Here is a 24,892-nt window from a genome sequence, read left to right on the forward strand (position 1 = left end):
GCAACTATATGGTCTTCCTTTCTTTGTCGGAGTGGCTCGAGTAACTACATTTTCGCGCAGATTGTCAATGTTTAGGTTTTTCAATAGATCCACCTACGAGATCTCGCGATAACAAGCATGGCAGAGCAGACGAAGCATGCTAAAACACGGAGCTTATTATCGGTTATTCATAAAATTATTTTGCTCCTATGGAATTGTAGTCCTATCCCGAAAACGTCAGAATAAAAAAATCGGATAGGGTTACATTATTGCAGCTAGATGAAAGGTAAAGATAACGAACAGTGATACATACATGTATTTCAAATAATAATAGAAAGAAAAAAAAAACTGGACAAAAAAGAAAAATACACATTATAACCACATACACTAACGAACAAGTGTCACAGATATTCATGTCAAAACACACAAATAATGCAGGTCTATGAAACACTTTACATCCATTTCATCCATTCATCACCTCACCAGAAATCATTTAAATAAGCATGACTTGTACTACAGAATCCAGTGCAAAATTATCTGTAAAAAGCAATCAAACCATAAAAGTGGAATTATTTTTTGTAATCCATAATGAAGTTGATTTCAATTCAAAATCAGGTTGGAGAGAATGTGAATCCAAATAAGACAGATAAATACATGTATAACTGAAAACAAAATTTAGGAAGTTATTTAAAAAAAGATGTTCATCATACATGTGCAATATTGATAACTTTGAACCTGAATGCTGCGTTATCAACAAGAGTGGAAAGAGCTCATTTTTAACATGAGAGTTAGTGCAAGATATACTAAATCTAATATAATAAATTAATCTAACATAATTATATGCATGGACTTACATTTAGGCATTGTAGTGATTGTTTGTTATACGTAAATCTAAAAAAAAAATCAAAAAAAAATCAAAGAGTTTGTACACAGGTACATTAAACACTGTACTTAACACGTGTGTATTACACGCTCATATTCATATTGCAAAGGAAACTCACCTGTTTGTCTGAATCAGACACAATACACATTGCTATTGTTTGAATTTTATAAAACATTTCTTTATATGAAAATGCAAATAACCTAAGCAAAAAAGCATAAGATTCGCAGCTTGTGTAGGAGTTCTAATATGAAAAAAAGGTAACAGAAGTGAATCGCAATAAATATATGATATTTACACCATGTAAATGTATAAGCTCATTGAGAATCCCAAGTTAGGCACTTAAAAGTGTAACATTTATATGTTTTGAGACGACCCCTTGTGCATTGCATTCCTGTGTATGATGTCATCAATTCATGTTGAGGTACACAATAAAACAAGCATGGAACAACCGCCATTGTTTTAGTTTATGAAGGCTTATAAAAGCCTTATAGGGACCCATTAAAGATAACACATGGTGTCAGAAGTGGACCATGGATAAACTGGAACCACCGGGTGTGCTTGTTCTCACGGGGAACGTGGCCGAAAATTGGAAGAAGTTCAAACAAAGGTTTGATGTTTATATGAATGCTACAGGTGCGTCCGAAAAGGATGATAAGCAAAAAGCATGCATTTTCTTACCCGTAGTAGGAGAGGAGGCAGTGCAAGTCTATAACACTTTTGTGTTTGGACCGGATGAGGAGTTCAAATTAGAAAAAATTCTCGAGAAATTTGAAGCATATTGTACTCCAAAACGAAATACAACTTACGAAAGACACAAATTCGTCACGAGGGTACAGAGATCAGATGAAACCATCGATCAATACGTAACGGAGTTAAGAACTATGGCAAAAAACTGTGAATTTGGTGATTTAGTAGATTCGCTCATTCGTGACAGGATTATTTGTGGAGTACCAGACAACGCACTTAAAGAACGCTTGCTACGTACTGTCGACCTCACGTTAGACAAAGCACTTGCAACCTGTAGAGCAGCTGAGTCTACAAAGGAACAAATTAAAAGTATTGTCCCTCCATCAGAGGTACATACGGTCGGTACCAGACCCAAAGACAGGAAACTACATGGAGCTAAACAAAGTAAAGGTCGCGTACAGTTGTGTGGACGGTGTGGATATGATGACTCTCATAAGACTTGTCCAGCCATGGGTCAAATATGCAATAAGTGCAATGGTGCAAATCACTATGCAAAAGTTTGCAGATCAAAAGGCAAACAAAGCAGCAGTAAAAAGAAAACACAGAAAAAGAAACATATTCACGACATTCAGGATGAACAAGCTTTCTTTATCGACGCTCTGGAGACGGCTCAACCTGATAAACCAGAGGAGTGGCGTGTGACACTACGCACCAATGGCAAGGGAATTAACTACAAATTGGATACAGGTAGTCAAGTCAACATCTTGCTGGAGAAACAGTATCGCAGCCTACGATGGAAGCCAAAACTCCACAAGACGAATATACAGCTCATGTCGTACAGCAAGCATAGTATTCCGGTCTTAGGAGCATGCATACTGGATGTGTTACATCATGACAAAGCTGCAAGGGTCTACTTTGTGATAGTTCAGGACGCGTCGACAGCAATCTTAGGCGTAAAAGCTTGTGACAAGTTAGGACTAGTCAAACGCACATACACCATAGAAAACTGCACAAAGGTTACAGACACTACTGCACAGATGGTGGATCAAAATAAAGACTTGTTCGAAGGACTAGGATGTTTACCGGGTGAACATAAATTATCCGTAAATTCAGTTATTTCACCAGTAGTGAGTCCATGTCGCAAAATACCCTTTGCGTTGCACGAAAAACTACAAGACGAACTTAAACGCATGGAGGAGATGGGTGTCATATGTAAAGAAACCCAACATACAGACTGGGTGAGCCCCATTGTAATCGTTCCAAAAAAAGACGGAAAGATCCGTGTGTGTCTGGACCCTATTCAGCTGAACAAAGCAATTCAGAGAGAACATTACAAACTGCCAACGCGAGATGAGATTCATGCGAAGTTCAAGAATGCGCATTATTTCAGTAAACTTGATGCTCGCACTGGATTCTGGCAAATGAAACTAGATCAGAATTCCTCAAAACTTACCTGTTTCAGTACACCATTCGGAAGATATCGATTTTTACGTCTACCATTCGGTATCTCATCAGCTCCAGAGATATATCACAGGACCATTCACATGATATATGAGCACATACCAGAATGTACGACAATGATGGATGATATCATTGTTTGGGGCACAACGTTACAAGAACACAACGAACGACTACAGCAGGTCTTCGATGCTTCGCGTAATGCAAATCTCGAACTGAATCACGAAAAATGTGTATTTGGAGTGAAGGAACTTACATTCGTCGGTGACACAATATCCGCAGAAGGAATTAAGCCGGACGAGGCCAAGGTCAAGGCCATAACGAACTTTGAGACTCCAAAAAGTAAGAAAGACGTACAACGCTTTCTAGGCATGTTGAATTACCAGGCCAGATATGTTCCAGACTTGTCGTCAAAAACACAAGTTTTACGAAATCTCACAGAGGAAAAGAACCAATTTCAGTGGACTATTGTTGAACAGAAATCATTTGATGAGCTGAAGGCCATATTAACAAGTACGTCGGTACTTAAATTCTTTGACCCGAGCAAAGACATTAAAATCTCTTCAGATGCCTCTAGTTCTGGACTTGGAGCGGTGCTCTTGCAGAGGCATGACAACGAATGGATGCCGGTGGCTTATGCGTCGCGAGTTATGTCTGATGCAGAAACGAGATATGCTCAGATTGAGAAAGAAATGCTGGCCATATCATTTGCATGTGAACATTTCCACCAATACATATTTGGACAGACTGTAGAAGTGGAAACTGATCACAAACCTCTTGTGAGCATCTTTAAGAAGTCTCTGAATGACTGTCCAATACGATTACAAAGACTTCTGCTGAGGGTACAGAAATACGATCTGCATATTGGCTACACGCCAGGAAAATTTATGCATACAGCTGATTCGCTATCTAGAGGTTTGGATATGTCCACGAAACTGACCAAATCAGCACAGGAGGAGGATATAAAAGTGTATGTAGACTCTGTCATTAGGAGCCTACCCATATCGGATCGTAAATTACAGATGATTTGTGAGGAAACGCAACAGGATCCGAAATTACAGCTACTAGCAGAAGTAATCGCAAAAGGGTTTCCAGAAACGCGCACTGAATGTCCTAAGGAAATCTTGGAGTACTGGAATGTACGGACCGAGTTGAGTCTATGTGATGGGATCATCATGAAAACAGACCGTATTGTCATCCCTATGTCATTACGAAAGGAGATGCTTAGCAAAATCCACATAGGTCACCTTGGGATTGAGAAATGTCGAAATCGAGCCAAACAAGTGATGTATTGGCCGGGAATGAATGTACAAATCGAGGAAATGGTGAATTCATGTTCAACATGTATCAAATTCCGTCCAAAACAACCGCCTGAACCGCTGAGACCACATGATGTTTGCAATTATCCGTGGGAAAAAGTGGGAGCAGATTTGTGTGTATTCAAAGGAGAAAATTATCTTGTGTTGTGTGATTATTATTCCAATTATCCAGAAGTGTGTCGTTTGCACAGTGTCTCAAGTCAGTCAGTCATTAAGGCAATGAAATATGTGTTTTCAGGCCAAGGCATACCTAAAATAGTGTTCAGTGATAACGGACCACAATTCAAATCAGCTGAATTCAGTGAATTTGCAAAGTCGTATGATTTTCAACATCATACATCAAGTCCATTGTACCCAAAATCGAATGGGTTAGTGGAGAAAACCGTAGGCATCGTAAAAGGTTTATTGAAAAAAGCTGCTGATGATGGATCCGATTTCCACATGAGTTTACTCATCTACCGTGCAACTCCAATACTCGATGGAAAATCACCAGCGGAAATGCTGAACAATGGCCGCAAACTACGTTCAAACTTACCAATGGCTGATAGTTGTCGTGAGAACCGTGAAGCAGAATCTTATGAAAGAAAAAAAATGCAACAGAAACTGAAACAAAAACAGTATCATGACAAAAACACGAAAGAACTACTGTCGTTGAGTCCAGGGCAAACCGTCCGACTTCGGGATCATAGTGACAGTAACTGGATTAACCGTGGCAAGGTGATAGACCGAGTTGCTCCGAGGTCATACGTGGTTCAGACCGAAAATGGACATATGTACCGCAGAAATCGCAGGCATATTTTGCATTCAAATGAACAGTTTACACCATTTGAGCAATATGATTGTCAAAACAATGATAATGTATGTCAGTCTAGTCAAAATCCATGTGATGATGAAAATACTCAATCACTTAGCCATGATATGTCTGTTAGCACCAGTTATGTACCTGCACAAAATATGTCAGGGACCACAAGGTCTGGTAGGTCAGTTAAGAAACCACTGAGATTAATTGAAGAAATGAAATTTTGCTTTGGTGGTATTAGTTACATAGAACAAGTAGTTACAGTTTTATTTTTAGTTTGTTAGTTTTAGTGTTCACTTAAAGATATGCCATGCCTCAAATCATAATAACATACACAGCATAACTTACAACATCATGTATGTCTTTACATAAGTATTGTTGGTGCAACTTTACACAAATTTCACTATCTTGGGAAGCTATGGTAGCTCATTTATTTTTATAAGAGGGAAGATGTAACATTTATATGTTTTGAGACGACCCCTTGTGCATTGCATTCCTGTGTATGATGTCATCAATTCATGTTGAGGTACACAATAAAACAAGCATGGAACAACCGCCATTGTTTTAGTTTATGAAGGCTTATAAAAGCCTTATAGGGACCCATTAAAGATAACACATGGTGTCAGAAGTGGACCATGGATAAACTGGAACCACCGGGTGTGCTTGTTCTCACGGGGAACGTGGCCGAAAATTGGAAGAAGTTCAAACAAAGGTTTGATGTTTATATGAATGCTACAGGTGCGTCCGAAAAGGATGATAAGCAAAAAGCATGCATTTTCTTACCCGTAGTAGGAGAGGAGGCAGTGCAAGTCTATAACACTTTTGTGTTTGGACCGGATGAGGAGTTCAAATTAGAAAAAATTCTCGAGAAATTTGAAGCATATTGTACTCCAAAACGAAATACAACTTACGAAAGACACAAATTCGTCACGAGGGTACAGAGATCAGATGAAACCATCGATCAATACGTAACGGAGTTAAGAACTATGGCAAAAAACTGTGAATTTGGTGATTTAGTAGATTCGCTCATTCGTGACAGGATTATTTGTGGAGTACCAGACAACGCACTTAAAGAACGCTTGCTACGTACTGTCGACCTCACGTTAGACAAAGCACTTGCAACCTGTAGAGCAGCTGAGTCTACAAAGGAACAAATTAAAAGTATTGTCCCTCCATCAGAGGTACATACGGTCGGTACCAGACCCAAAGACAGGAAACTACATGGAGCTAAACAAAGTAAAGGTCGCGTACAGTTGTGTGGACGGTGTGGATATGATGACTCTCATAAGACTTGTCCAGCCATGGGTCAAATATGCAATAAGTGCAATGGTGCAAATCACTATGCAAAAGTTTGCAGATCAAAAGGCAAACAAAGCAGCAGTAAAAAGAAAACACAGAAAAAGAAACATATTCACGACATTCAGGATGAACAAGCTTTCTTTATCGACGCTCTGGAGACGGCTCAACCTGATAAACCAGAGGAGTGGCGTGTGACACTACGCACCAATGGCAAGGGAATTAACTACAAATTGGATACAGGTAGTCAAGTCAACATCTTGCTGGAGAAACAGTATCGCAGCCTACGATGGAAGCCAAAACTCCACAAGACGAATATACAGCTCATGTCGTACAGCAAGCATAGTATTCCGGTCTTAGGAGCATGCATACTGGATGTGTTACATCATGACAAAGCTGCAAGGGTCTACTTTGTGATAGTTCAGGACGCGTCGACAGCAATCTTAGGCGTAAAAGCTTGTGACAAGTTAGGACTAGTCAAACGCACATACACCATAGAAAACTGCACAAAGGTTACAGACACTACTGCACAGATGGTGGATCAAAATAAAGACTTGTTCGAAGGACTAGGATGTTTACCGGGTGAACATAAATTATCCGTAAATTCAGTTATTTCACCAGTAGTGAGTCCATGTCGCAAAATACCCTTTGCGTTGCACGAAAAACTACAAGACGAACTTAAACGCATGGAGGAGATGGGTGTCATATGTAAAGAAACCCAACATACAGACTGGGTGAGCCCCATTGTAATCGTTCCAAAAAAAGACGGAAAGATCCGTGTGTGTCTGGACCCTATTCAGCTGAACAAAGCAATTCAGAGAGAACATTACAAACTGCCAACGCGAGATGAGATTCATGCGAAGTTCAAGAATGCGCATTATTTCAGTAAACTTGATGCTCGCACTGGATTCTGGCAAATGAAACTAGATCAGAATTCCTCAAAACTTACCTGTTTCAGTACACCATTCGGAAGATATCGATTTTTACGTCTACCATTCGGTATCTCATCAGCTCCAGAGATATATCACAGGACCATTCACATGATATATGAGCACATACCAGAATGTACGACAATGATGGATGATATCATTGTTTGGGGCACAACGTTACAAGAACACAACGAACGACTACAGCAGGTCTTCGATGCTTCGCGTAATGCAAATCTCGAACTGAATCACGAAAAATGTGTATTTGGAGTGAAGGAACTTACATTCGTCGGTGACACAATATCCGCAGAAGGAATTAAGCCGGACGAGGCCAAGGTCAAGGCCATAACGAACTTTGAGACTCCAAAAAGTAAGAAAGACGTACAACGCTTTCTAGGCATGTTGAATTACCAGGCCAGATATGTTCCAGACTTGTCGTCAAAAACACAAGTTTTACGAAATCTCACAGAGGAAAAGAACCAATTTCAGTGGACTATTGTTGAACAGAAATCATTTGATGAGCTGAAGGCCATATTAACAAGTACGTCGGTACTTAAATTCTTTGACCCGAGCAAAGACATTAAAATCTCTTCAGATGCCTCTAGTTCTGGACTTGGAGCGGTGCTCTTGCAGAGGCATGACAACGAATGGATGCCGGTGGCTTATGCGTCGCGAGTTATGTCTGATGCAGAAACGAGATATGCTCAGATTGAGAAAGAAATGCTGGCCATATCATTTGCATGTGAACATTTCCACCAATACATATTTGGACAGACTGTAGAAGTGGAAACTGATCACAAACCTCTTGTGAGCATCTTTAAGAAGTCTCTGAATGACTGTCCAATACGATTACAAAGACTTCTGCTGAGGGTACAGAAATACGATCTGCATATTGGCTACACGCCAGGAAAATTTATGCATACAGCTGATTCGCTATCTAGAGGTTTGGATATGTCCACGAAACTGACCAAATCAGCACAGGAGGAGGATATAAAAGTGTATGTAGACTCTGTCATTAGGAGCCTACCCATATCGGATCGTAAATTACAGATGATTTGTGAGGAAACGCAACAGGATCCGAAATTACAGCTACTAGCAGAAGTAATCGCAAAAGGGTTTCCAGAAACGCGCACTGAATGTCCTAAGGAAATCTTGGAGTACTGGAATGTACGGACCGAGTTGAGTCTATGTGATGGGATCATCATGAAAACAGACCGTATTGTCATCCCTATGTCATTACGAAAGGAGATGCTTAGCAAAATCCACATAGGTCACCTTGGGATTGAGAAATGTCGAAATCGAGCCAAACAAGTGATGTATTGGCCGGGAATGAATGTACAAATCGAGGAAATGGTGAATTCATGTTCAACATGTATCAAATTCCGTCCAAAACAACCGCCTGAACCGCTGAGACCACATGATGTTTGCAATTATCCGTGGGAAAAAGTGGGAGCAGATTTGTGTGTATTCAAAGGAGAAAATTATCTTGTGTTGTGTGATTATTATTCCAATTATCCAGAAGTGTGTCGTTTGCACAGTGTCTCAAGTCAGTCAGTCATTAAGGCAATGAAATATGTGTTTTCAGGCCAAGGCATACCTAAAATAGTGTTCAGTGATAACGGACCACAATTCAAATCAGCTGAATTCAGTGAATTTGCAAAGTCGTATGATTTTCAACATCATACATCAAGTCCATTGTACCCAAAATCGAATGGGTTAGTGGAGAAAACCGTAGGCATCGTAAAAGGTTTATTGAAAAAAGCTGCTGATGATGGATCCGATTTCCACATGAGTTTACTCATCTACCGTGCAACTCCAATACTCGATGGAAAATCACCAGCGGAAATGCTGAACAATGGCCGCAAACTACGTTCAAACTTACCAATGGCTGATAGTTGTCGTGAGAACCGTGAAGCAGAATCTTATGAAAGAAAAAAAATGCAACAGAAACTGAAACAAAAACAGTATCATGACAAAAACACGAAAGAACTACTGTCGTTGAGTCCAGGGCAAACCGTCCGACTTCGGGATCATAGTGACAGTAACTGGATTAACCGTGGCAAGGTGATAGACCGAGTTGCTCCGAGGTCATACGTGGTTCAGACCGAAAATGGACATATGTACCGCAGAAATCGCAGGCATATTTTGCATTCAAATGAACAGTTTACACCATTTGAGCAATATGATTGTCAAAACAATGATAATGTATGTCAGTCTAGTCAAAATCCATGTGATGATGAAAATACTCAATCACTTAGCCATGATATGTCTGTTAGCACCAGTTATGTACCTGCACAAAATATGTCAGGGACCACAAGGTCTGGTAGGTCAGTTAAGAAACCACTGAGATTAATTGAAGAAATGAAATTTTGCTTTGGTGGTATTAGTTACATAGAACAAGTAGTTACAGTTTTATTTTTAGTTTGTTAGTTTTAGTGTTCACTTAAAGATATGCCATGCCTCAAATCATAATAACATACACAGCATAACTTACAACATCATGTATGTCTTTACATAAGTATTGTTGGTGCAACTTTACACAAATTTCACTATCTTGGGAAGCTATGGTAGCTCATTTATTTTTATAAGAGGGAAGATGTAACATTTATATGTTTTGAGACGACCCCTTGTGCATTGCATTCCTGTGTATGATGTCATCAATTCATGTTGAGGTACACAATAAAACAAGCATGGAACAACCGCCATTGTTTTAGTTTATGAAGGCTTATAAAAGCCTTATAGGGACCCATTAAAGATAACACAAAAAGTTACAAAAGTAATTTTCAAACGGTAATGTTAAAACCACTGTTAGAAATAATGAAGAAGCATCTCGCCGACAAACTAAATGCATTTTTATATGAAAAGATCGTTCAACGAAAACAAAATGTGGGGACAGGGGACAACGACAGTAAAACCATGCCCCCTTCCCCTCCTTCATCATTTGTACGTTCGGAAATACATGTAGCATATACCTGTCATTGTCAATTGTTTGTTTGAAGTACAAACAAATTGAAACACGATTACTTTTCTTTGTGTGTAGCGCGCTGTGCACCGCAAACCAATTTACATTCATGCTTGACACAATGGCAATGTTTATCTAACACTTGTTCTAACCATATGTATTTCAGTAAACAGCCCTCGTAAAATTCCAGGCGGTGTTTTGAAGACTTGAAACCGGGGCATTGTCTTCCGTAAATGCAGACCTATAATTTTGTACCTTTTGTCTTTTCCCTCCCCCAAGATCATTATTTTCAGTCTCATTTTTGAAACTAAATAACGAAATCAAATTTGATTGTGTTGACGATGATTCTGAAGAATATCTTGGTCGTTTAGAAATAGTCAGGTAAGCCTAAGTTGAACCGTTGCATCCTCTAAATTCCTGCATGACCTAGTTACATATATGATCGGGTGAGGTGTAATCAGTTACGCAATATCGTCCCTCTGAGACACCGATCTCTGTCCTTCGCTGTCAAAACACATTCGTGCACAAGTTCGTTCTCGTTCACGATCGACGCGGATTAATTAATTTTTTTTTACTGTGTTGCACACATTTTTGTTGTATGGGACCACAGGGGCTTCTTATCCATTTTGTTCTATAGATTGAGAACAAAATGGATAAGAGCCCCTGTGATCGGACAAATTTTTTTTACTAAGTCGAAACAGCAGTCAAAACACAAATGGAAAACCCTCATGACTCGTGTATAGCTTAATGACGTGACTTATAATTATAGATTACACCATGCAAAAGTATTGATTTTCTTGACCTCTAAGCGCTATGCGAAAGTAACAATGCATAGGCACCCTAGCCAAAACGGTTTCATGTACAGATCAATTTTTAGATTTTGAATTACTTAATAAATAATCACTTTAATTATTACAGACGCAGATTCAAATGGGAATTTTAACTGAAGAATGACCTGCTTCTGTGTCCCACTTTCCCCCAGAATGAGGACAAAAATGTCATTTTATCTACTGTCCAACGAACTGTATTTCCGGGGAAAAATGCCCCTGCGAATATGAATGTTATCCCCGTACTAGATCGGTTGCAAAATTACGACTACTTTAAACACGACTTGTTTACTACAGCGATGCATAAATTTGCCTATAGGTGGTGATAAACCGGAAACGTGATGACGAAAGCAAAATCCAACTGGCGACAAAACAGCGCAGCTACGCTTAGCGCTTTAAAAATGTATCTAGTTCAACAGCATTTTATATTTACATTCACTGAATCTTTTCTTTTCTATTTCTATTGAAATTGACATTGCTTTCACCTGGAACAACGAATGCATGTTTGTTGCAAACTAGTTCGATCCGTTTTTTAGTACCACCTGTCTGTGTAATCATTACCAAATATGGAGCGTCATCAAGGTCAAAGGGTGCATTGGCTGTTCCGTTTAGCGTAACGAATGGGTTAACCATACGATAATTTAGTACTTAAATCTAGTTTATATTTTAAAACAATTACATAAAAATATAAATACGCGGGTTATGGATTTTTTCTGCAATGCTAGCTACCTTCATCACCCGATGAAGCAACAAAGAAAGCATTTTATTGTTTAATCAAACGCTGCAAATACTTACAGTTTGATATTTGACCCCAATATGAAGCAAAATTGCTTGACTCAAGTACAGTACTACACTATATCATGTCGTGATGACGTCACGCGGACAGCTGATATTGAAATGAACACTAAATCGAGTTCGTACAACAGCTCTGCAATACAATTTTTTTTCCCACAATTCTTACATGAAATAAGGAATAAGATATATTTCAATGTTATTGCTGTGCAAATTCCGAGCATCACCTTCCCCGATCGTTACTCTGAGATAATGCATTTTAATGGACTTATAATTATTACAATATGGCACCTACACTGTACATGTACGTAAATTCATTCCATTGCTAGCGGGTTGGTTGGAAATGGTGTCTCTAATGTGTTTGAGATTTTCTCTGCTTGGGGGGGGGGGGGGTAATTTTTATATGTACATTCTGATAAACATATATTCATATGACTGGTGTTCTAGCCTTATCTATCTTTTCTGATGAAGTTTAAATGTGTAGAAATGTTTTTAAATGAAGGTTTGAAATTGAATTATTTGAAACCTTGGTTGATCACAAAAATATTTGTACCTGTCACGAATAAATAGAATTTGACCAGTACACAGCGGAGAAAGTGATTGCTTAATGTAATCCATTACAGAGAACCTTAGTAAACATACGTATACATTGGAACTATAAAAAACCCACTAGCGGGTCGATATATAATTCTAGGAACACCTGGCACACTTTAAGACGTGCAAAATACCAACTTCAAACTTCCTTTCAGTGCAACGTACGGCACAATATAGGCAATATGAGTCTAACTATGAAGATCCCTTTTGTTTAGCGTAATGGATTACATATCTATTAATTTAAACATGAAGACATAAGAAAGATGGTTGTTCAATGGAACTATTGGTTTGGGCGCTTATGTTTTATGTATTTGTTCGTGAACATTGCCAAAATGTTAGGACTAACAGCTGTAGAAGATATATTGAACCTTTTCGTGTCTGACTGCTAATCCTAACCGTCTGTTTTCTTGTCCATGATTTGGTGATGCAGTATCCATGAACGTTGTCAAACTGTGGTGTCCGTATTGATTTTTGTGATTGTAAATTGCCTACATGTTTACATTATCAAGAGGGTCATTTATCACTGCATCACAGCCATCCATACATTGCTTAAATACAAGCTCAAATGCCCATTACTGATCGGTTACGTTGGGAATGATATGTACATTACTTTCAGTGGAAAGTTTTATGAAAAAGTTGAACTTTATGAATGTTAATAATTGTACAAAGATTTACAGTTCGACATTATTTGATTCTTCTAGAATTTATTTTGTTTATCCTATGAGATTTTTTTCATTCTTTTAAGAAATAAATTTCATTTTTACAAATGCATGTGGGTCTGCACTACGACGCTTCACGCCAGCATACATTTTAATGCGTTCACGCCAGCATACATTATAATGCGTTCACGTCAGCATACATTTTAATGCGTTCACGCCAGCATACATTTTAATGCGTTCACGCCAGCATACATTTTAATGCGTTCACGCCAGCATACATTATAATGCGTTCAAGAAAAGGGTATCGGCGTGTAGTGTTGCAGTTCATCCTCCCATGTAATTTCAAAACTGAAATTTTATTTCTGTCTAGATTCTCGGCTGCTATAAGAATAGACGTACTAAATTTATTAAGTAGTTCTGTATTCATACACACATTGTTTACAACTGCAGCGCGTTCATGAGGAAATGGCCATCATTACAATTCGTAACGATAACAAAAACATTGGAAATGTAAATATGCAGATATTTCATCAACTGTAGTGAACTGTCACATATCTTGAGCCGTAGAAGTGAAGGTTAGTTATCGTGTCAAAGTACACCGTGACATGGGACCTCCGTTTTTACGGTCATATCCAAATGAGCCCTGATTTTCACTTCTAACACCGTGCGCTTGGCAAAAGAACAGTTTCTGTGTATGTTATGATCCCTGAAGCGAATGGTGAACGAACGCAAAGCGTAAACGTGAGCGCAAAGTGAACGGTCAGCGAATGTTAAACGCAAGATGGACGATTTATTCGGAATATCTCAAGTGTTTTCCTTAATTTGTACGTATTCCATAATCAGATAAGAAGAAAAAATAAACTTAATGAATAAATTTTGCAGTGCTCACATAACCAGAATAGATTAAAAGCTAATATCGCTTTCAGTGTGAACACTTCTTGAAGAAACTTTAAATATAAGACCCATGTGAGAAGTATGATACATGTATACACACAATGTACATTTATGTTCCTAACCAGATAAGCATTTTTATTGCTGAATATCTCCTGAATAAACAAAAAGTTAGCGTTCCATCAATCAAACAATGATTTTAAAAAAAATGAATTTAAGATGTTATTTAGCATGTTTAACGACAATTATTCATAATTACTCTCATCAAATGCCGAGATGTAGCGCGGAGTCATTCCCTGTTGACTTATTATAAGATTTATACATACAGATGAACTGTATCGGTTAATGTTATTTCAAAATCATACCTTTATATTTTTATCCATTTTCTCTTTCAATCAAGAATATAATTTATTTGTGGTATTGGTTAGTATCTAGAGTTTGTGATTTGAATGACTTGCTCGAGAGCAGGTGTATTGAATACAATAGGTTAAATCTTCGGCCCAAGCTTTGAAAATTCTTCGGTAGTTTGACTCAAAAATAGAATAATCCTCATCTTCCGTAGTTTCCAATGAACAATTAATCTAAGGAAGGTAAAGTGAATGTATCATGAAACAATGATAAACTTAACAGCATTACATGCGAAAAGTATACAATGTGTATTCAGTATTATTTACATTTCCCTTCGACGTCTTCACCAGTTGAATTGATAGCCATTTCCTCATGAATATGAACAACGAAAATATGAATCTTGATAAATACAGTACAACTATTCCAACGGCTGAAAATAATCTGACAGAAATGAAAGTAAAATAATATATAAAATAAATTTCATTTTTGAAACTACATGAGGGTATGAACAGCAGTGCTTCACACTAGCATACTTTTCATGAAACGGTAAACGATAATCGGAATTAGAATTAGATGGATGATGATTTAAAGGGAAAGGAACCCTAACTACATTGTTGCTTGTACGAAAAAAGTATTACTTACTGATATCGTAAATGACAATCTTTAACAACAAAAAACCTTGCTTAACGATTAAATTAATATCAATCTATCATATACAGTGTATTTTAAATTACCTGCCGCTATGAGAGCGATGGCTATATGATATCACACTGTTAGTTCCGGTTTATTTCATCAGCAGCACTGTAAACATGACAAGTCACGAACAGTTCAGTCTGGAGCCGTGTAGATTTGAGCCCGTTCTTTCGCAAGAAGAAATTAAGAAAAGAAAACCTTAAGTCGAGTCGCAGACCAGACAGATGGTACACGTTTCTTCATACAGATGTCTCGAACCAGGCAGACGGTACACGTTTCTTCATACAGATGTCTCGAACCAGGCAGACGGTACACGTTTCTTCATACAGATGTCTCGAACCAGGCAGACGGTACACGTTTCTTCATACAAATGTCTTGAACCAGGCCGACGGTACACGTTTCTTCATACAAATGTCTGAACCTCAACTTGTCATTACGCAAATGACGGATCCACAGTTTACATAGTTTTTTCTTTCAGATGACTTGATTGGGTCAGGAATTTCGAAAAAAAAAACAACACATCCAACTTTTTCCACATCTTCCCTTCGCATTAGTGTAATTAACTGCTTGACAGGACGGCATCAACCTATTTATTCGTAAAGTCTAGCACATGCATATTTTTTTTAATCTTAGAATCTCATCAAAACCGGTACAGACGGCGTGACGTCAAAATTATTGATTTTTGTGGTCTTGAATACAAAGGAGTTCCACATCATGGCAGCCTCTATGGATAGCGGGAATTTCAATTTTTAATGTGTTCAAATTAGTACTGAAGCTTATCTAGGCCGTATATAAACAGAATAGTATGACGATTTTTTTTTTATCATATACCGGTAATTAATCCTATCATTTATCATGTAAAATTTTTTGGGTTGCCTTCCCCCTTAACTGATGAAAAATGAAGATAGCGAACAGCGACCAATCTCAAAATTTATATAAAATATTCAAAGTCAAGAAGAAGGCAAAAATGGACCACTGGACACAACAGAGGTGGAATCAGGTGCCTAGGAAGATTAAGCATCCCCTGTTGAATGGGCCACACCCGCCGTGAACCCTCTATCTTGATCAAGCAAACAGGATAATCCGTAATCAAACTTAGTATGTAAAGAACGGTCTAACAATTGGTATGAACATTCAACCTAACGACAGGTTGTATTCAGAAATAGGATCATTAAATGACTATAGAATCTGCAGAATGCTGACTTCAAATGAGACTGTTGAAACCCCTGTATCAGGAAGTTATTTGTCAGTAGCTTGCCTCGATTTAAAAATTGATCATATACAGAACATGTTATCGCGTATCGATTCAGTTTACAGACATAAACACCATGTGTACGTAGGTGATAATGGAATATTGTTATATAAATATGGGAAGTTGACGAAGGAGAAGCTGAAGTAATTCCATTTGTCATAAAGTTAAGATGTCCGTGAACATCCATGTTCAATAAAATATCCAAATATGAAGCAGACTTTGTGGTGTCGTTTTTTTTTTTTTTTGAGTTCACTGGGATATATCGAATGAACATATCGATGAAAATGATAATAGTATATAAAACATCGTCGATTTACCGGTATCTAAATGTTGAGCAAGATACTTTTTCTTCTCATGTAGATTGATTAATTGTTTTTATGTCCCGTCGAGAATTTTTCACTTATAGTGAGATGTCACCAGCTGTAGGTGAAGTACCACAAATCTAGACCTATATTTAACGCTCAGGGTCGTAGCAGTAAGGGTTATTTATCGTGCCAACGCCTGCTGCGACACGGGGCCTCCGTTTTTAAGGTCATATCCGAAAGACCCGTGATTCTCACATCTAAATACCGAGCGTTTGGCGAAGGAGCAATCACTACCTATTTCAACGTCACGAGCGGGACTCAAACTCACGACTTCCCGGTTACGAAGCGAACGCTCTACCACTGTGCTACCGCGTATCACAAGAATATAAAACAAGTCCACTGACAGAGGAGTGCAATTCTTGTCCATAGGAATTCCAACAGACTATTGGAAGACTTGATCATCAAAGACTACGTAGATAATGCCATTGAGGAACTACAGCATATTTGTATCATCAACTCCAAGTACTTATGCGTAGAATCAGAGTGGTGTTTAACAAAGTAATATTTTGAATGACTGATCACAAGATAAGAATATTTCCGTGTTCCATTTCTATTGGAAAAGCAGCTGTCTATGAAGTCAAAATGCTTAGACTTTAATTTATCGTAAGGAATGATCGTATAAAGTGTAATGTCATACGCTTTGATTTTGGGAAAGGTTTAATTTTGTGATTTCAAATTAGCTAAGGTTCCTTTGGATTTTTTTAAGAATCCACATTTGATTTACACCATGCACTTATCACATTTGTACATGTAGTGGTACAATACATCCTAAGTGTCCCCTTCAAAGCAGTTGATATTTCGATGAGGAGCAAAGATTGGGGATTGGTAGAACATGCACTGGGTCCAGCAAGGTTAGTAAGGGTTTATTGGTAGAACATGCACTGGGTCCAGCAAGGTTAGTAAGGGTTTATGAAGTTTTGGAATCCAGTATAGGTACGGTAACCCATATTTATTCGTCCCATTGACAGGGATATTAATTGTGTTTAAAACTGAAGCTTGATTTTTATAGAATTTCGTCTTTTGAAAGGAAATTTGGAGTATATGTTGGATTACCCAATGATTAATTAATGCAAAGTTCGATTAAAATGAATTGTGATAATGGGCCTTACAAAGACAAATGTTGTTACAAGCTTTGTCAACTGGAATCAACACATATATCTCATGTATATAAGTCTAGGCTTACTTCTTTGTGGAAATTTTAACTAATTAAAAACAAATTCATATTTATTCAATATCCATAAAACTCCTTCCACTCTTACACAAACGTTCCTTTTTCATTTTGTTGTCGATTGAAAGATCGATCCTTTCACTTCGGAGTTCCGAATGACAACGAATAAATAATAATTTTTTTTAAAAACCCTGAACGATTAGAGAACGAATGATGAGCGCAGAGTGAACGAACGATGAACGTGAGTGGTTGGTGAATGCAAAACTGTGAAGGGAGTGTGAATGTTAAACGCACGGTGAGCGAACAGGAAAATGGCAAAGTAGAACGTTTCAGAGACTGCAAACATCTCAGATTTGTCGGAGCACCGGGATCGAAGGTTGAACCCACGCTTCAATGTTGCGAGCCGATTGTCCTGACCAAATGGCTACCGCGATTGGTGCGCAGATCAAACAAATCGATTAAGTTACACAACGGCAAAATAACAAAGCGTTTATCGATGGTGTTTGTAGTTTGAAAAATAAAACATGTTACATACATACCTGGGCCGGGTTTCACAAAACTATCTTAAGATTATCATAAGACAGATCGTAAGAGTGTCTTAAGATCTGACTTATGACAATCATAAGATACGGCAGTACCGTTTCACAAAACTATCTCAACTTCAAGAAATCTTAAGATAGATCTTAGGACGTTATTACATGTACATGTATACTAGTTACATGTACCTTGTAAAATACCATGTTTCCTTATAATCTTTTAACTCCATGTATGAATTTGAATGTAAATGAAAGATTAAAGTATTCAAAAATATAAATAGGAAGTTGAAATATTGCGATATTAAGCATTTGTAATCATCTAATAAATTCATAAAATTTAATACATCGTTCTTTTTTAAATCATGTGCCCTACACTTTATTTCGTATTTCAAAAGTTACTTTCGTATTCCATGGTATTGTGTACTATTTGATTTCAGAAATTGTGATACAAAAATTAAAACGTTGAATGATATTTCTATAGAAACACTATATCAAAGTCTGATTTTTTTTAAAATTTCTCCCCATTCCTCTCCTCCGAAAATAAAATACTTGCTTAACTAATTTGAAATATAAAGAAAATAGACAATCTATGATTGTTGCGTTTGTTACAAGTTAGCAACGCCGCACTAGTTTTATCCAACAAAATAATATACAGAATACAAAAAAACGTATTCAGTAAACGAGGGTGTGGGTTGTTAGGGAAAACCAAAGACACAAGTAATACTTAAGCAAATTTATAACGAACGACGCATTAATCGAACAAAACGCGTGTAATTATACGCGTGTTCGACTATACACGTATACTGGGCTCAAAGACTTTCCTTTGTGAAAAAGCCTTTAAGTGAATGAAATGAAATAGTACGAAAACTAACCAAAACATAGAAACGTGAAGAAAGAGATTCACCCAACACTGCTTTTGTGCCTACAAACAATAAATGAATGGTATTCGAATACGTTTAATTGTGACCACACAGCGACTACGAAGTCCGTGTGTGTGCACTCAGACAAATCGGTGTCAAAAGATTTAAGATGTCTATGAAACGATGTCCAAACTTTTCAGTTGCTGAAATATCAATATTGTTTGACAAGGTGGAGAAAAAAAGACATTTGTTTTTAAGATGCTGTAAATTCAACAGATTATGTCCGGTTAGGTGAAGGAATGAAGAAAAAGTGGATATGCCTAAACAGCGAAAGTAGGAAAAAGTTGGTTGTGGGATATTCTAAACGAATATTGAGTTCATCATAAAGAACACATGTCGCGGTATACAGAGCTTATCAATGATGTCCACATCCTCCATATAGTCTAATAGATTGTTTCTGTCCCTGAAACCACGTTCCCTTCGGATAAGCTATCTCTTAGCACAGCATAGTTCAGTATAGACTTAAGACAAATATCTGGATGTATTAAGATTTCTAACAATCTTAAGATTGTCTTAAGATATGACAGTTTTGTGAAACAGCTATGATGGATCTTATGACAAATTTTGGTCTTAAGACAGATCTTAGTCGTAAGATAGTTTTGTGAAACTGGCCCCTGGAACCCAAGATCCCTTGACTCAAGCTGCACACCAGAACTAGAAAGAATGACAGGAGTACAGTTTTCATTTTACAATATCATTAGTGATTCAAAGAGTGTTCATTTCTATGTTGCACATGTGATATTGACAAAGTGTCATGGTGATTCTCGTGATCAGGACAATAGACATTTTTAACGGAGTGGCCAGAACTGTCAATAAAACATGAATGATAGGGCAATTACAATCTGTCTTACTATATTAATGATAGGGTAATTACAATCTGTTTTACTATATTAATGATGGGGCAATTACAATCTGTCTTACTATATTAATGATAGGGCAATTACAATCTGTTTTACTATATTAATGATAGGGCAATTACAATCTGTTTTACTATATTATCATATTTTTCATTTTGATCCATCTTTAAATCTCGTATTCACGGGACCTGAAAACCAAAACTCTAGCTAAGGTGTTTAAAAAGAAATCCACCAGGACAAGTGTTAATAAACCTGTCCTGTTGAGATTTGCACGTGAGTATTTTGTTTATGTGTTGACAGTGGCATTTTTCAAATTGTATTTAAAATTGTACATGTAGGTTTTTCTTTAAATCCTTTATCAATTGCGGTGAATAGAATCGAGCATTTTTTTACTAAAATAATTAGACCCCTACCTATGGAACGCCGTTACTGCCTTATAGTGTAAATCAGCCTTACGTTATGTCCATGCAAGGTGAAGATAACGAACAGTGATCAATCTCATAACTCCTACAAGCAATACAAAATAGATAGTTGGGCAAACACGGACCCCTGTACGCCGTTAATTTTCAAATTTTTCGGTTTTTTTTCTTCTTCATCTTTTACTTATTCAAACCAATAAAGAAATTGTTAGAAATAAAATTATTGTTACTTTCTAAATGAAATTAAAAGAATATAATAAAAAGGTTATATACTTTGTATGGGAAAATATGACGACCTCGTTTTTTGTCGCGGATGGACCTTGCAAGCTACTCGCCAAAAAACTCGGTCGTCATATTTTTCCATACAAGTCTATAACCTATCAGGGGCGGATCCAGGAATTGTGGTTACGGGGGTGCCACTTTATGAAGCATTGGGTCCAGGGCAAAGCCCTGGTGGGGGTCCACGGGGCGAAGCCCCCGGAAACTCCTGGATTTTACAGATTTTATGGGGCTTGAAACATTTCTCCTATTAAGTCATTTCTACTATTTTCTATCATTTTAATAAGGTGAAATTAATAAAATGATTCAAATTTTAAGTGTTTTTTGGAAAAAATTTAGTTCTCCCAATAAAGTAATTCAAGAAATCAAAGGTTTTTGTCATTTATTTCTCTGGGAGTGGAAGAAATTATTGCTTCTTTTAACGTTTAGTACATTTTCCGAAACAAGATACCACGATTTACCTTAAATTTGAAAATTTTAGGGGGGCGCACGCCGGCTGCGCCCCCTCTAAATCCGCCACTGCCTATAAATATTATGTGGTAACATAATTACGTTATGTGGTTACAGATTTATGTTATATGGTTACATCATTACTTTATGTCGATGTTTCTTTACGTTATGTGGTTTAGATCATTACGTTATATTTATATTACAAATAACATTTTCCTCTATGAACCAATCAATTTCAGCGCGCGACACAATCCGTTCACATTGACTATGAACGGATTATGAACTAGTTTAGAGCACGCGATTGAGAGAGCGTAATGATTTGAAAAAATACGACATGTGTTACAAACATTTCGCAAGTCACACTCAGGATTATGATTGTGAATTTACGTGGATTATCATCTCAATCTTGCGGTCTCCTACCTCCAAAATACAGTGCATCGTGCAATATTGATAAAAGGCAGGGTGAGATGAAGTGTGACGTCATGTCTATGTGTTGACGTACGTCACAATAACTACTGTGACAGAAGCAAGGAGTTCGTTTTATGCAACAAAATAGAAGCAATATAAACAAAGGGTGATGTAGCATTTAATGAATATTTATAAATATAAGAAATGAACAGCACTTTTGAGCTGTTCATGGTCAATATGAACGGATTTGGATTTGAGGCAAATTCATTCTGTGAATCGCGCTAGCATGAACAGCTCAAAAGTGCTGTTCACTTCTTAAATGTCGATATTTCTTTACGTTAAGTGGTTACATCATTATGCTATGTGCAAACATAATTATTTTATGATAAACTTTCACGTGATCGAGATTGATGCAGATGGAAAATGGCGGGCTAAAATTCAGACGGTGTGATTCCAGAGTTATTATACCCCCCGCAACAAGTTGTGGGGGGGTATACTGGAATCAGGTTGTCCGTCTGTCTGTCCGTCCGTCCGTCCGTCTGTAGACGCAATGGTTTCCGGACTCTAAAGCATTATCCTTTCCACCTACCGTCACCATATCATATATATGGACTACCCATGGGATGAAGATGTTCCCTATCGATTTTGGGGTCAAAAGGTCACAGGTCAAGCACACTGGACATCGAAGTAGCAATATGGTTTCCGGGCTCTAAAGCGTTATCCTTTCCACCTACAGTCACCATATCATACATATGGACTACCCATGGGATGAAGATGTTCCCTATTGATTTTGGGGTCAAAAGGTCAAAGGTCACGCGCACTGGACATCGAAGTAGCAATATGGATTGCGGGCTCTAAAGCTTTATCCTTTCCACCTACAGTCACCATATCATACATATGGACTACCCATGGGATGAAGATGTTCCCTATCGATTTTGGGGTCAAAAGGTCAAAGGTCACGCGCACTGGACATCGAAGTAGCAATATGGTTTCCGGGCTCTAAAGCGTTATCCTTTCCACCTACAGTCACCATATCTTACATATGGACTACCCATGGGATGAAGATGTTCCCTATCGATTTGGGGGTCAAAAGGTCAAAGGTCACGCGCACTGGACATCGAAGTAGCAATATGGTTCGGTTTGTCATGCCATTTGTTTTTTACACTCAGAAAAGAGGTAGTTTATACCTATTACCAACACCCTTTGGGAGATTGGGGTAAGCGGGGGGTATTCTTAGTGAGCATTGCTCACAGTACCTCTTGTTTCAAAATGAAATTGTGTTAGGTATGCTGGCTGATGCGAAAAATCGGTAAAACAGGAATGGAAGTTGACATAATTATGGAAATGAGAATTCCTTTGCTGATGCAGGGGAAAGGGGGTGGTATTGAATGCAGGGTGGTGTGCAGCTCTACAAACAATAACATTCGGGCACAATTGTGTGGTTTTGGGACAGGCAGGCACAGGAAATTTAGTAAATCTATCGCAATGTCAATACAACATTTGGCTCTATAAATGCACTGTGAACTCTTGAGAGTATATCCACGTGTACTCGTGTGTGAGTGTTAATTCAGTATTGTGAACTTTTCTTATTACGCATGACATTTACTTTCAACTATAATTTTGATAACAACGAATGCATGAATAAGTCAAGGTATCATGTTTAACGTTGAGAAAGAATTAAATAAAGTATATACCAATAGAATAGTGCTGAAGATCCATTACCTCGCTACATGTATCTAACATATTTCCTGCTAACTATCATATTTACTATTTTTAATTTTATCGACCAATGAAAAATGGGCTATCCTGAAATTATGTCAACTTCCGTCCCCCTTTTACCGATTTTTCGCATTTGAGAAGCAGTAGGCGATGTTTGACGGTTGAGTAGAGCCGATAAATGGACTTTATTTCCAGTTCATCATGACGATGTGAGAGGTAAGACCTTGACAGAGTTGCTTCTAAATGGTAGGGGTTTAATTATCATAATCATGTCGAACTTTTCGCCGAAAATTGCAAACAATGCAGCTGGTAAGAAAGAAAACCAAGATGGCGGTGTGGTATACCTTGTGAATAGTTTGTTCATAGGAAGACATTTTTTTTAATTAGAGATAATTAAAAGGTCGAGTGCCTGTGGGTTTGCAGTATTATCAACAACTAAAGACATTTTTATAAGCCGTACAAGCCACAAATAAGAGCGGCTAGAATTATTTTTCAATACTAAAGACTTGCACACCCTCTTCTGGTCTGTTTAGAGATAGATGGATGGATGTCGCTGACCGACTATTACATTATTTTATAGATAACTCATTTTAGTTTTTAAAGTTTTGCACAACTTAAGGGGGTACTCTACATCGTACTAATGGCTGACTTCCTTTAGAAACATGGAGGGAAAAAAATCAATATCAGCAATATTTGACTTTTCCTTTTCAATTTAAATACCTAGCTGAGTAGCTCAGTAGGTTAGCATACCGACTGCAGGTTCGAGTCCAGCAGGGGTTTTATATTTTTTTTTCCAGATTATCTTCTACTAAAACTGTATTTTTTGACAAAATAAAGTAAATTTGAAAAATTTCAACTTCAAAATATTGCTATACATATCCTCCACTTTTCATCTACATCAAATTTCTCTGGTGTAGCATACCTACTAAACGACAGGCTATTTGAACATAATTTTAAAGAATCGCCCCCAAATTTTACCTGTGTCGAGATCAATGATAAGCCGCTGGTCAATCAAGCTTTTAACAATAGAGCTTAGGTTGATTGACGTTTGCAGAGACCGTGGTCAACAGCTGCCTGAGAAAGATGTGTTGATAACAATCATGGCGAATGATGACAGGTCGTTTGTTGACGTAGCCATGTAAAACTGTAAAACGTATCAAACATTCATACCAGTCTCGATTAAATAGATATGCGTTGACAAGATTGATTAGAAAATATCTCGTGAGTTCCATTGGATTTGTGGCAATGAATGACATATTTTTTATCTGATTCAATATGGGCAAATACGGTTCTATCTATTCAAAATTCATTAGCGGTTTAAACAAGGTTTTGTGGACCCTCAGGTCCACGCAGAAAATATAAAAGTAAGGTTAAACCGGATGTTATGGAGAAAATTAGCTTGCGCA

General features: G+C 37.6%; 2 protein-coding genes across 2 annotated transcripts; both read left to right on the forward strand.

Moving 5' to 3' along the window:
- Window positions 1-1,392: 1,392 nt before the first annotated feature.
- Window positions 1,393-5,409, forward strand: LOC130053584 (uncharacterized protein K02A2.6-like). Its single transcript, XM_056160933.1, has one exon. The coding sequence runs from the start codon at window positions 1,393-1,395 to the stop codon at window positions 5,407-5,409; it is 4,017 nt and encodes a 1,338-aa protein (XP_056016908.1).
- Window positions 5,410-5,760: 351 nt separating this feature from the next.
- Window positions 5,761-9,777, forward strand: LOC125653174 (uncharacterized protein K02A2.6-like). Its single transcript, XM_056160934.1, has one exon. The coding sequence runs from the start codon at window positions 5,761-5,763 to the stop codon at window positions 9,775-9,777; it is 4,017 nt and encodes a 1,338-aa protein (XP_056016909.1).
- Window positions 9,778-24,892: the final 15,115 nt, after the last annotated feature.

Source organism: Ostrea edulis, chromosome 3, assembly GCF_947568905.1.
Source record: "Ostrea edulis chromosome 3, xbOstEdul1.1, whole genome shotgun sequence".
Taxonomy (NCBI): Eukaryota; Metazoa; Mollusca; class Bivalvia; order Ostreida; family Ostreidae; genus Ostrea; species Ostrea edulis.

Coding starts and splice junctions, on each gene's coding strand:
- LOC130053584 (XM_056160933.1), top strand. CDS start 1,393: ATGGATAAACTGGAACCACCGGGTGTGCTTGTTCTCACGGGGAACGTG.
- LOC125653174 (XM_056160934.1), top strand. CDS start 5,761: ATGGATAAACTGGAACCACCGGGTGTGCTTGTTCTCACGGGGAACGTG.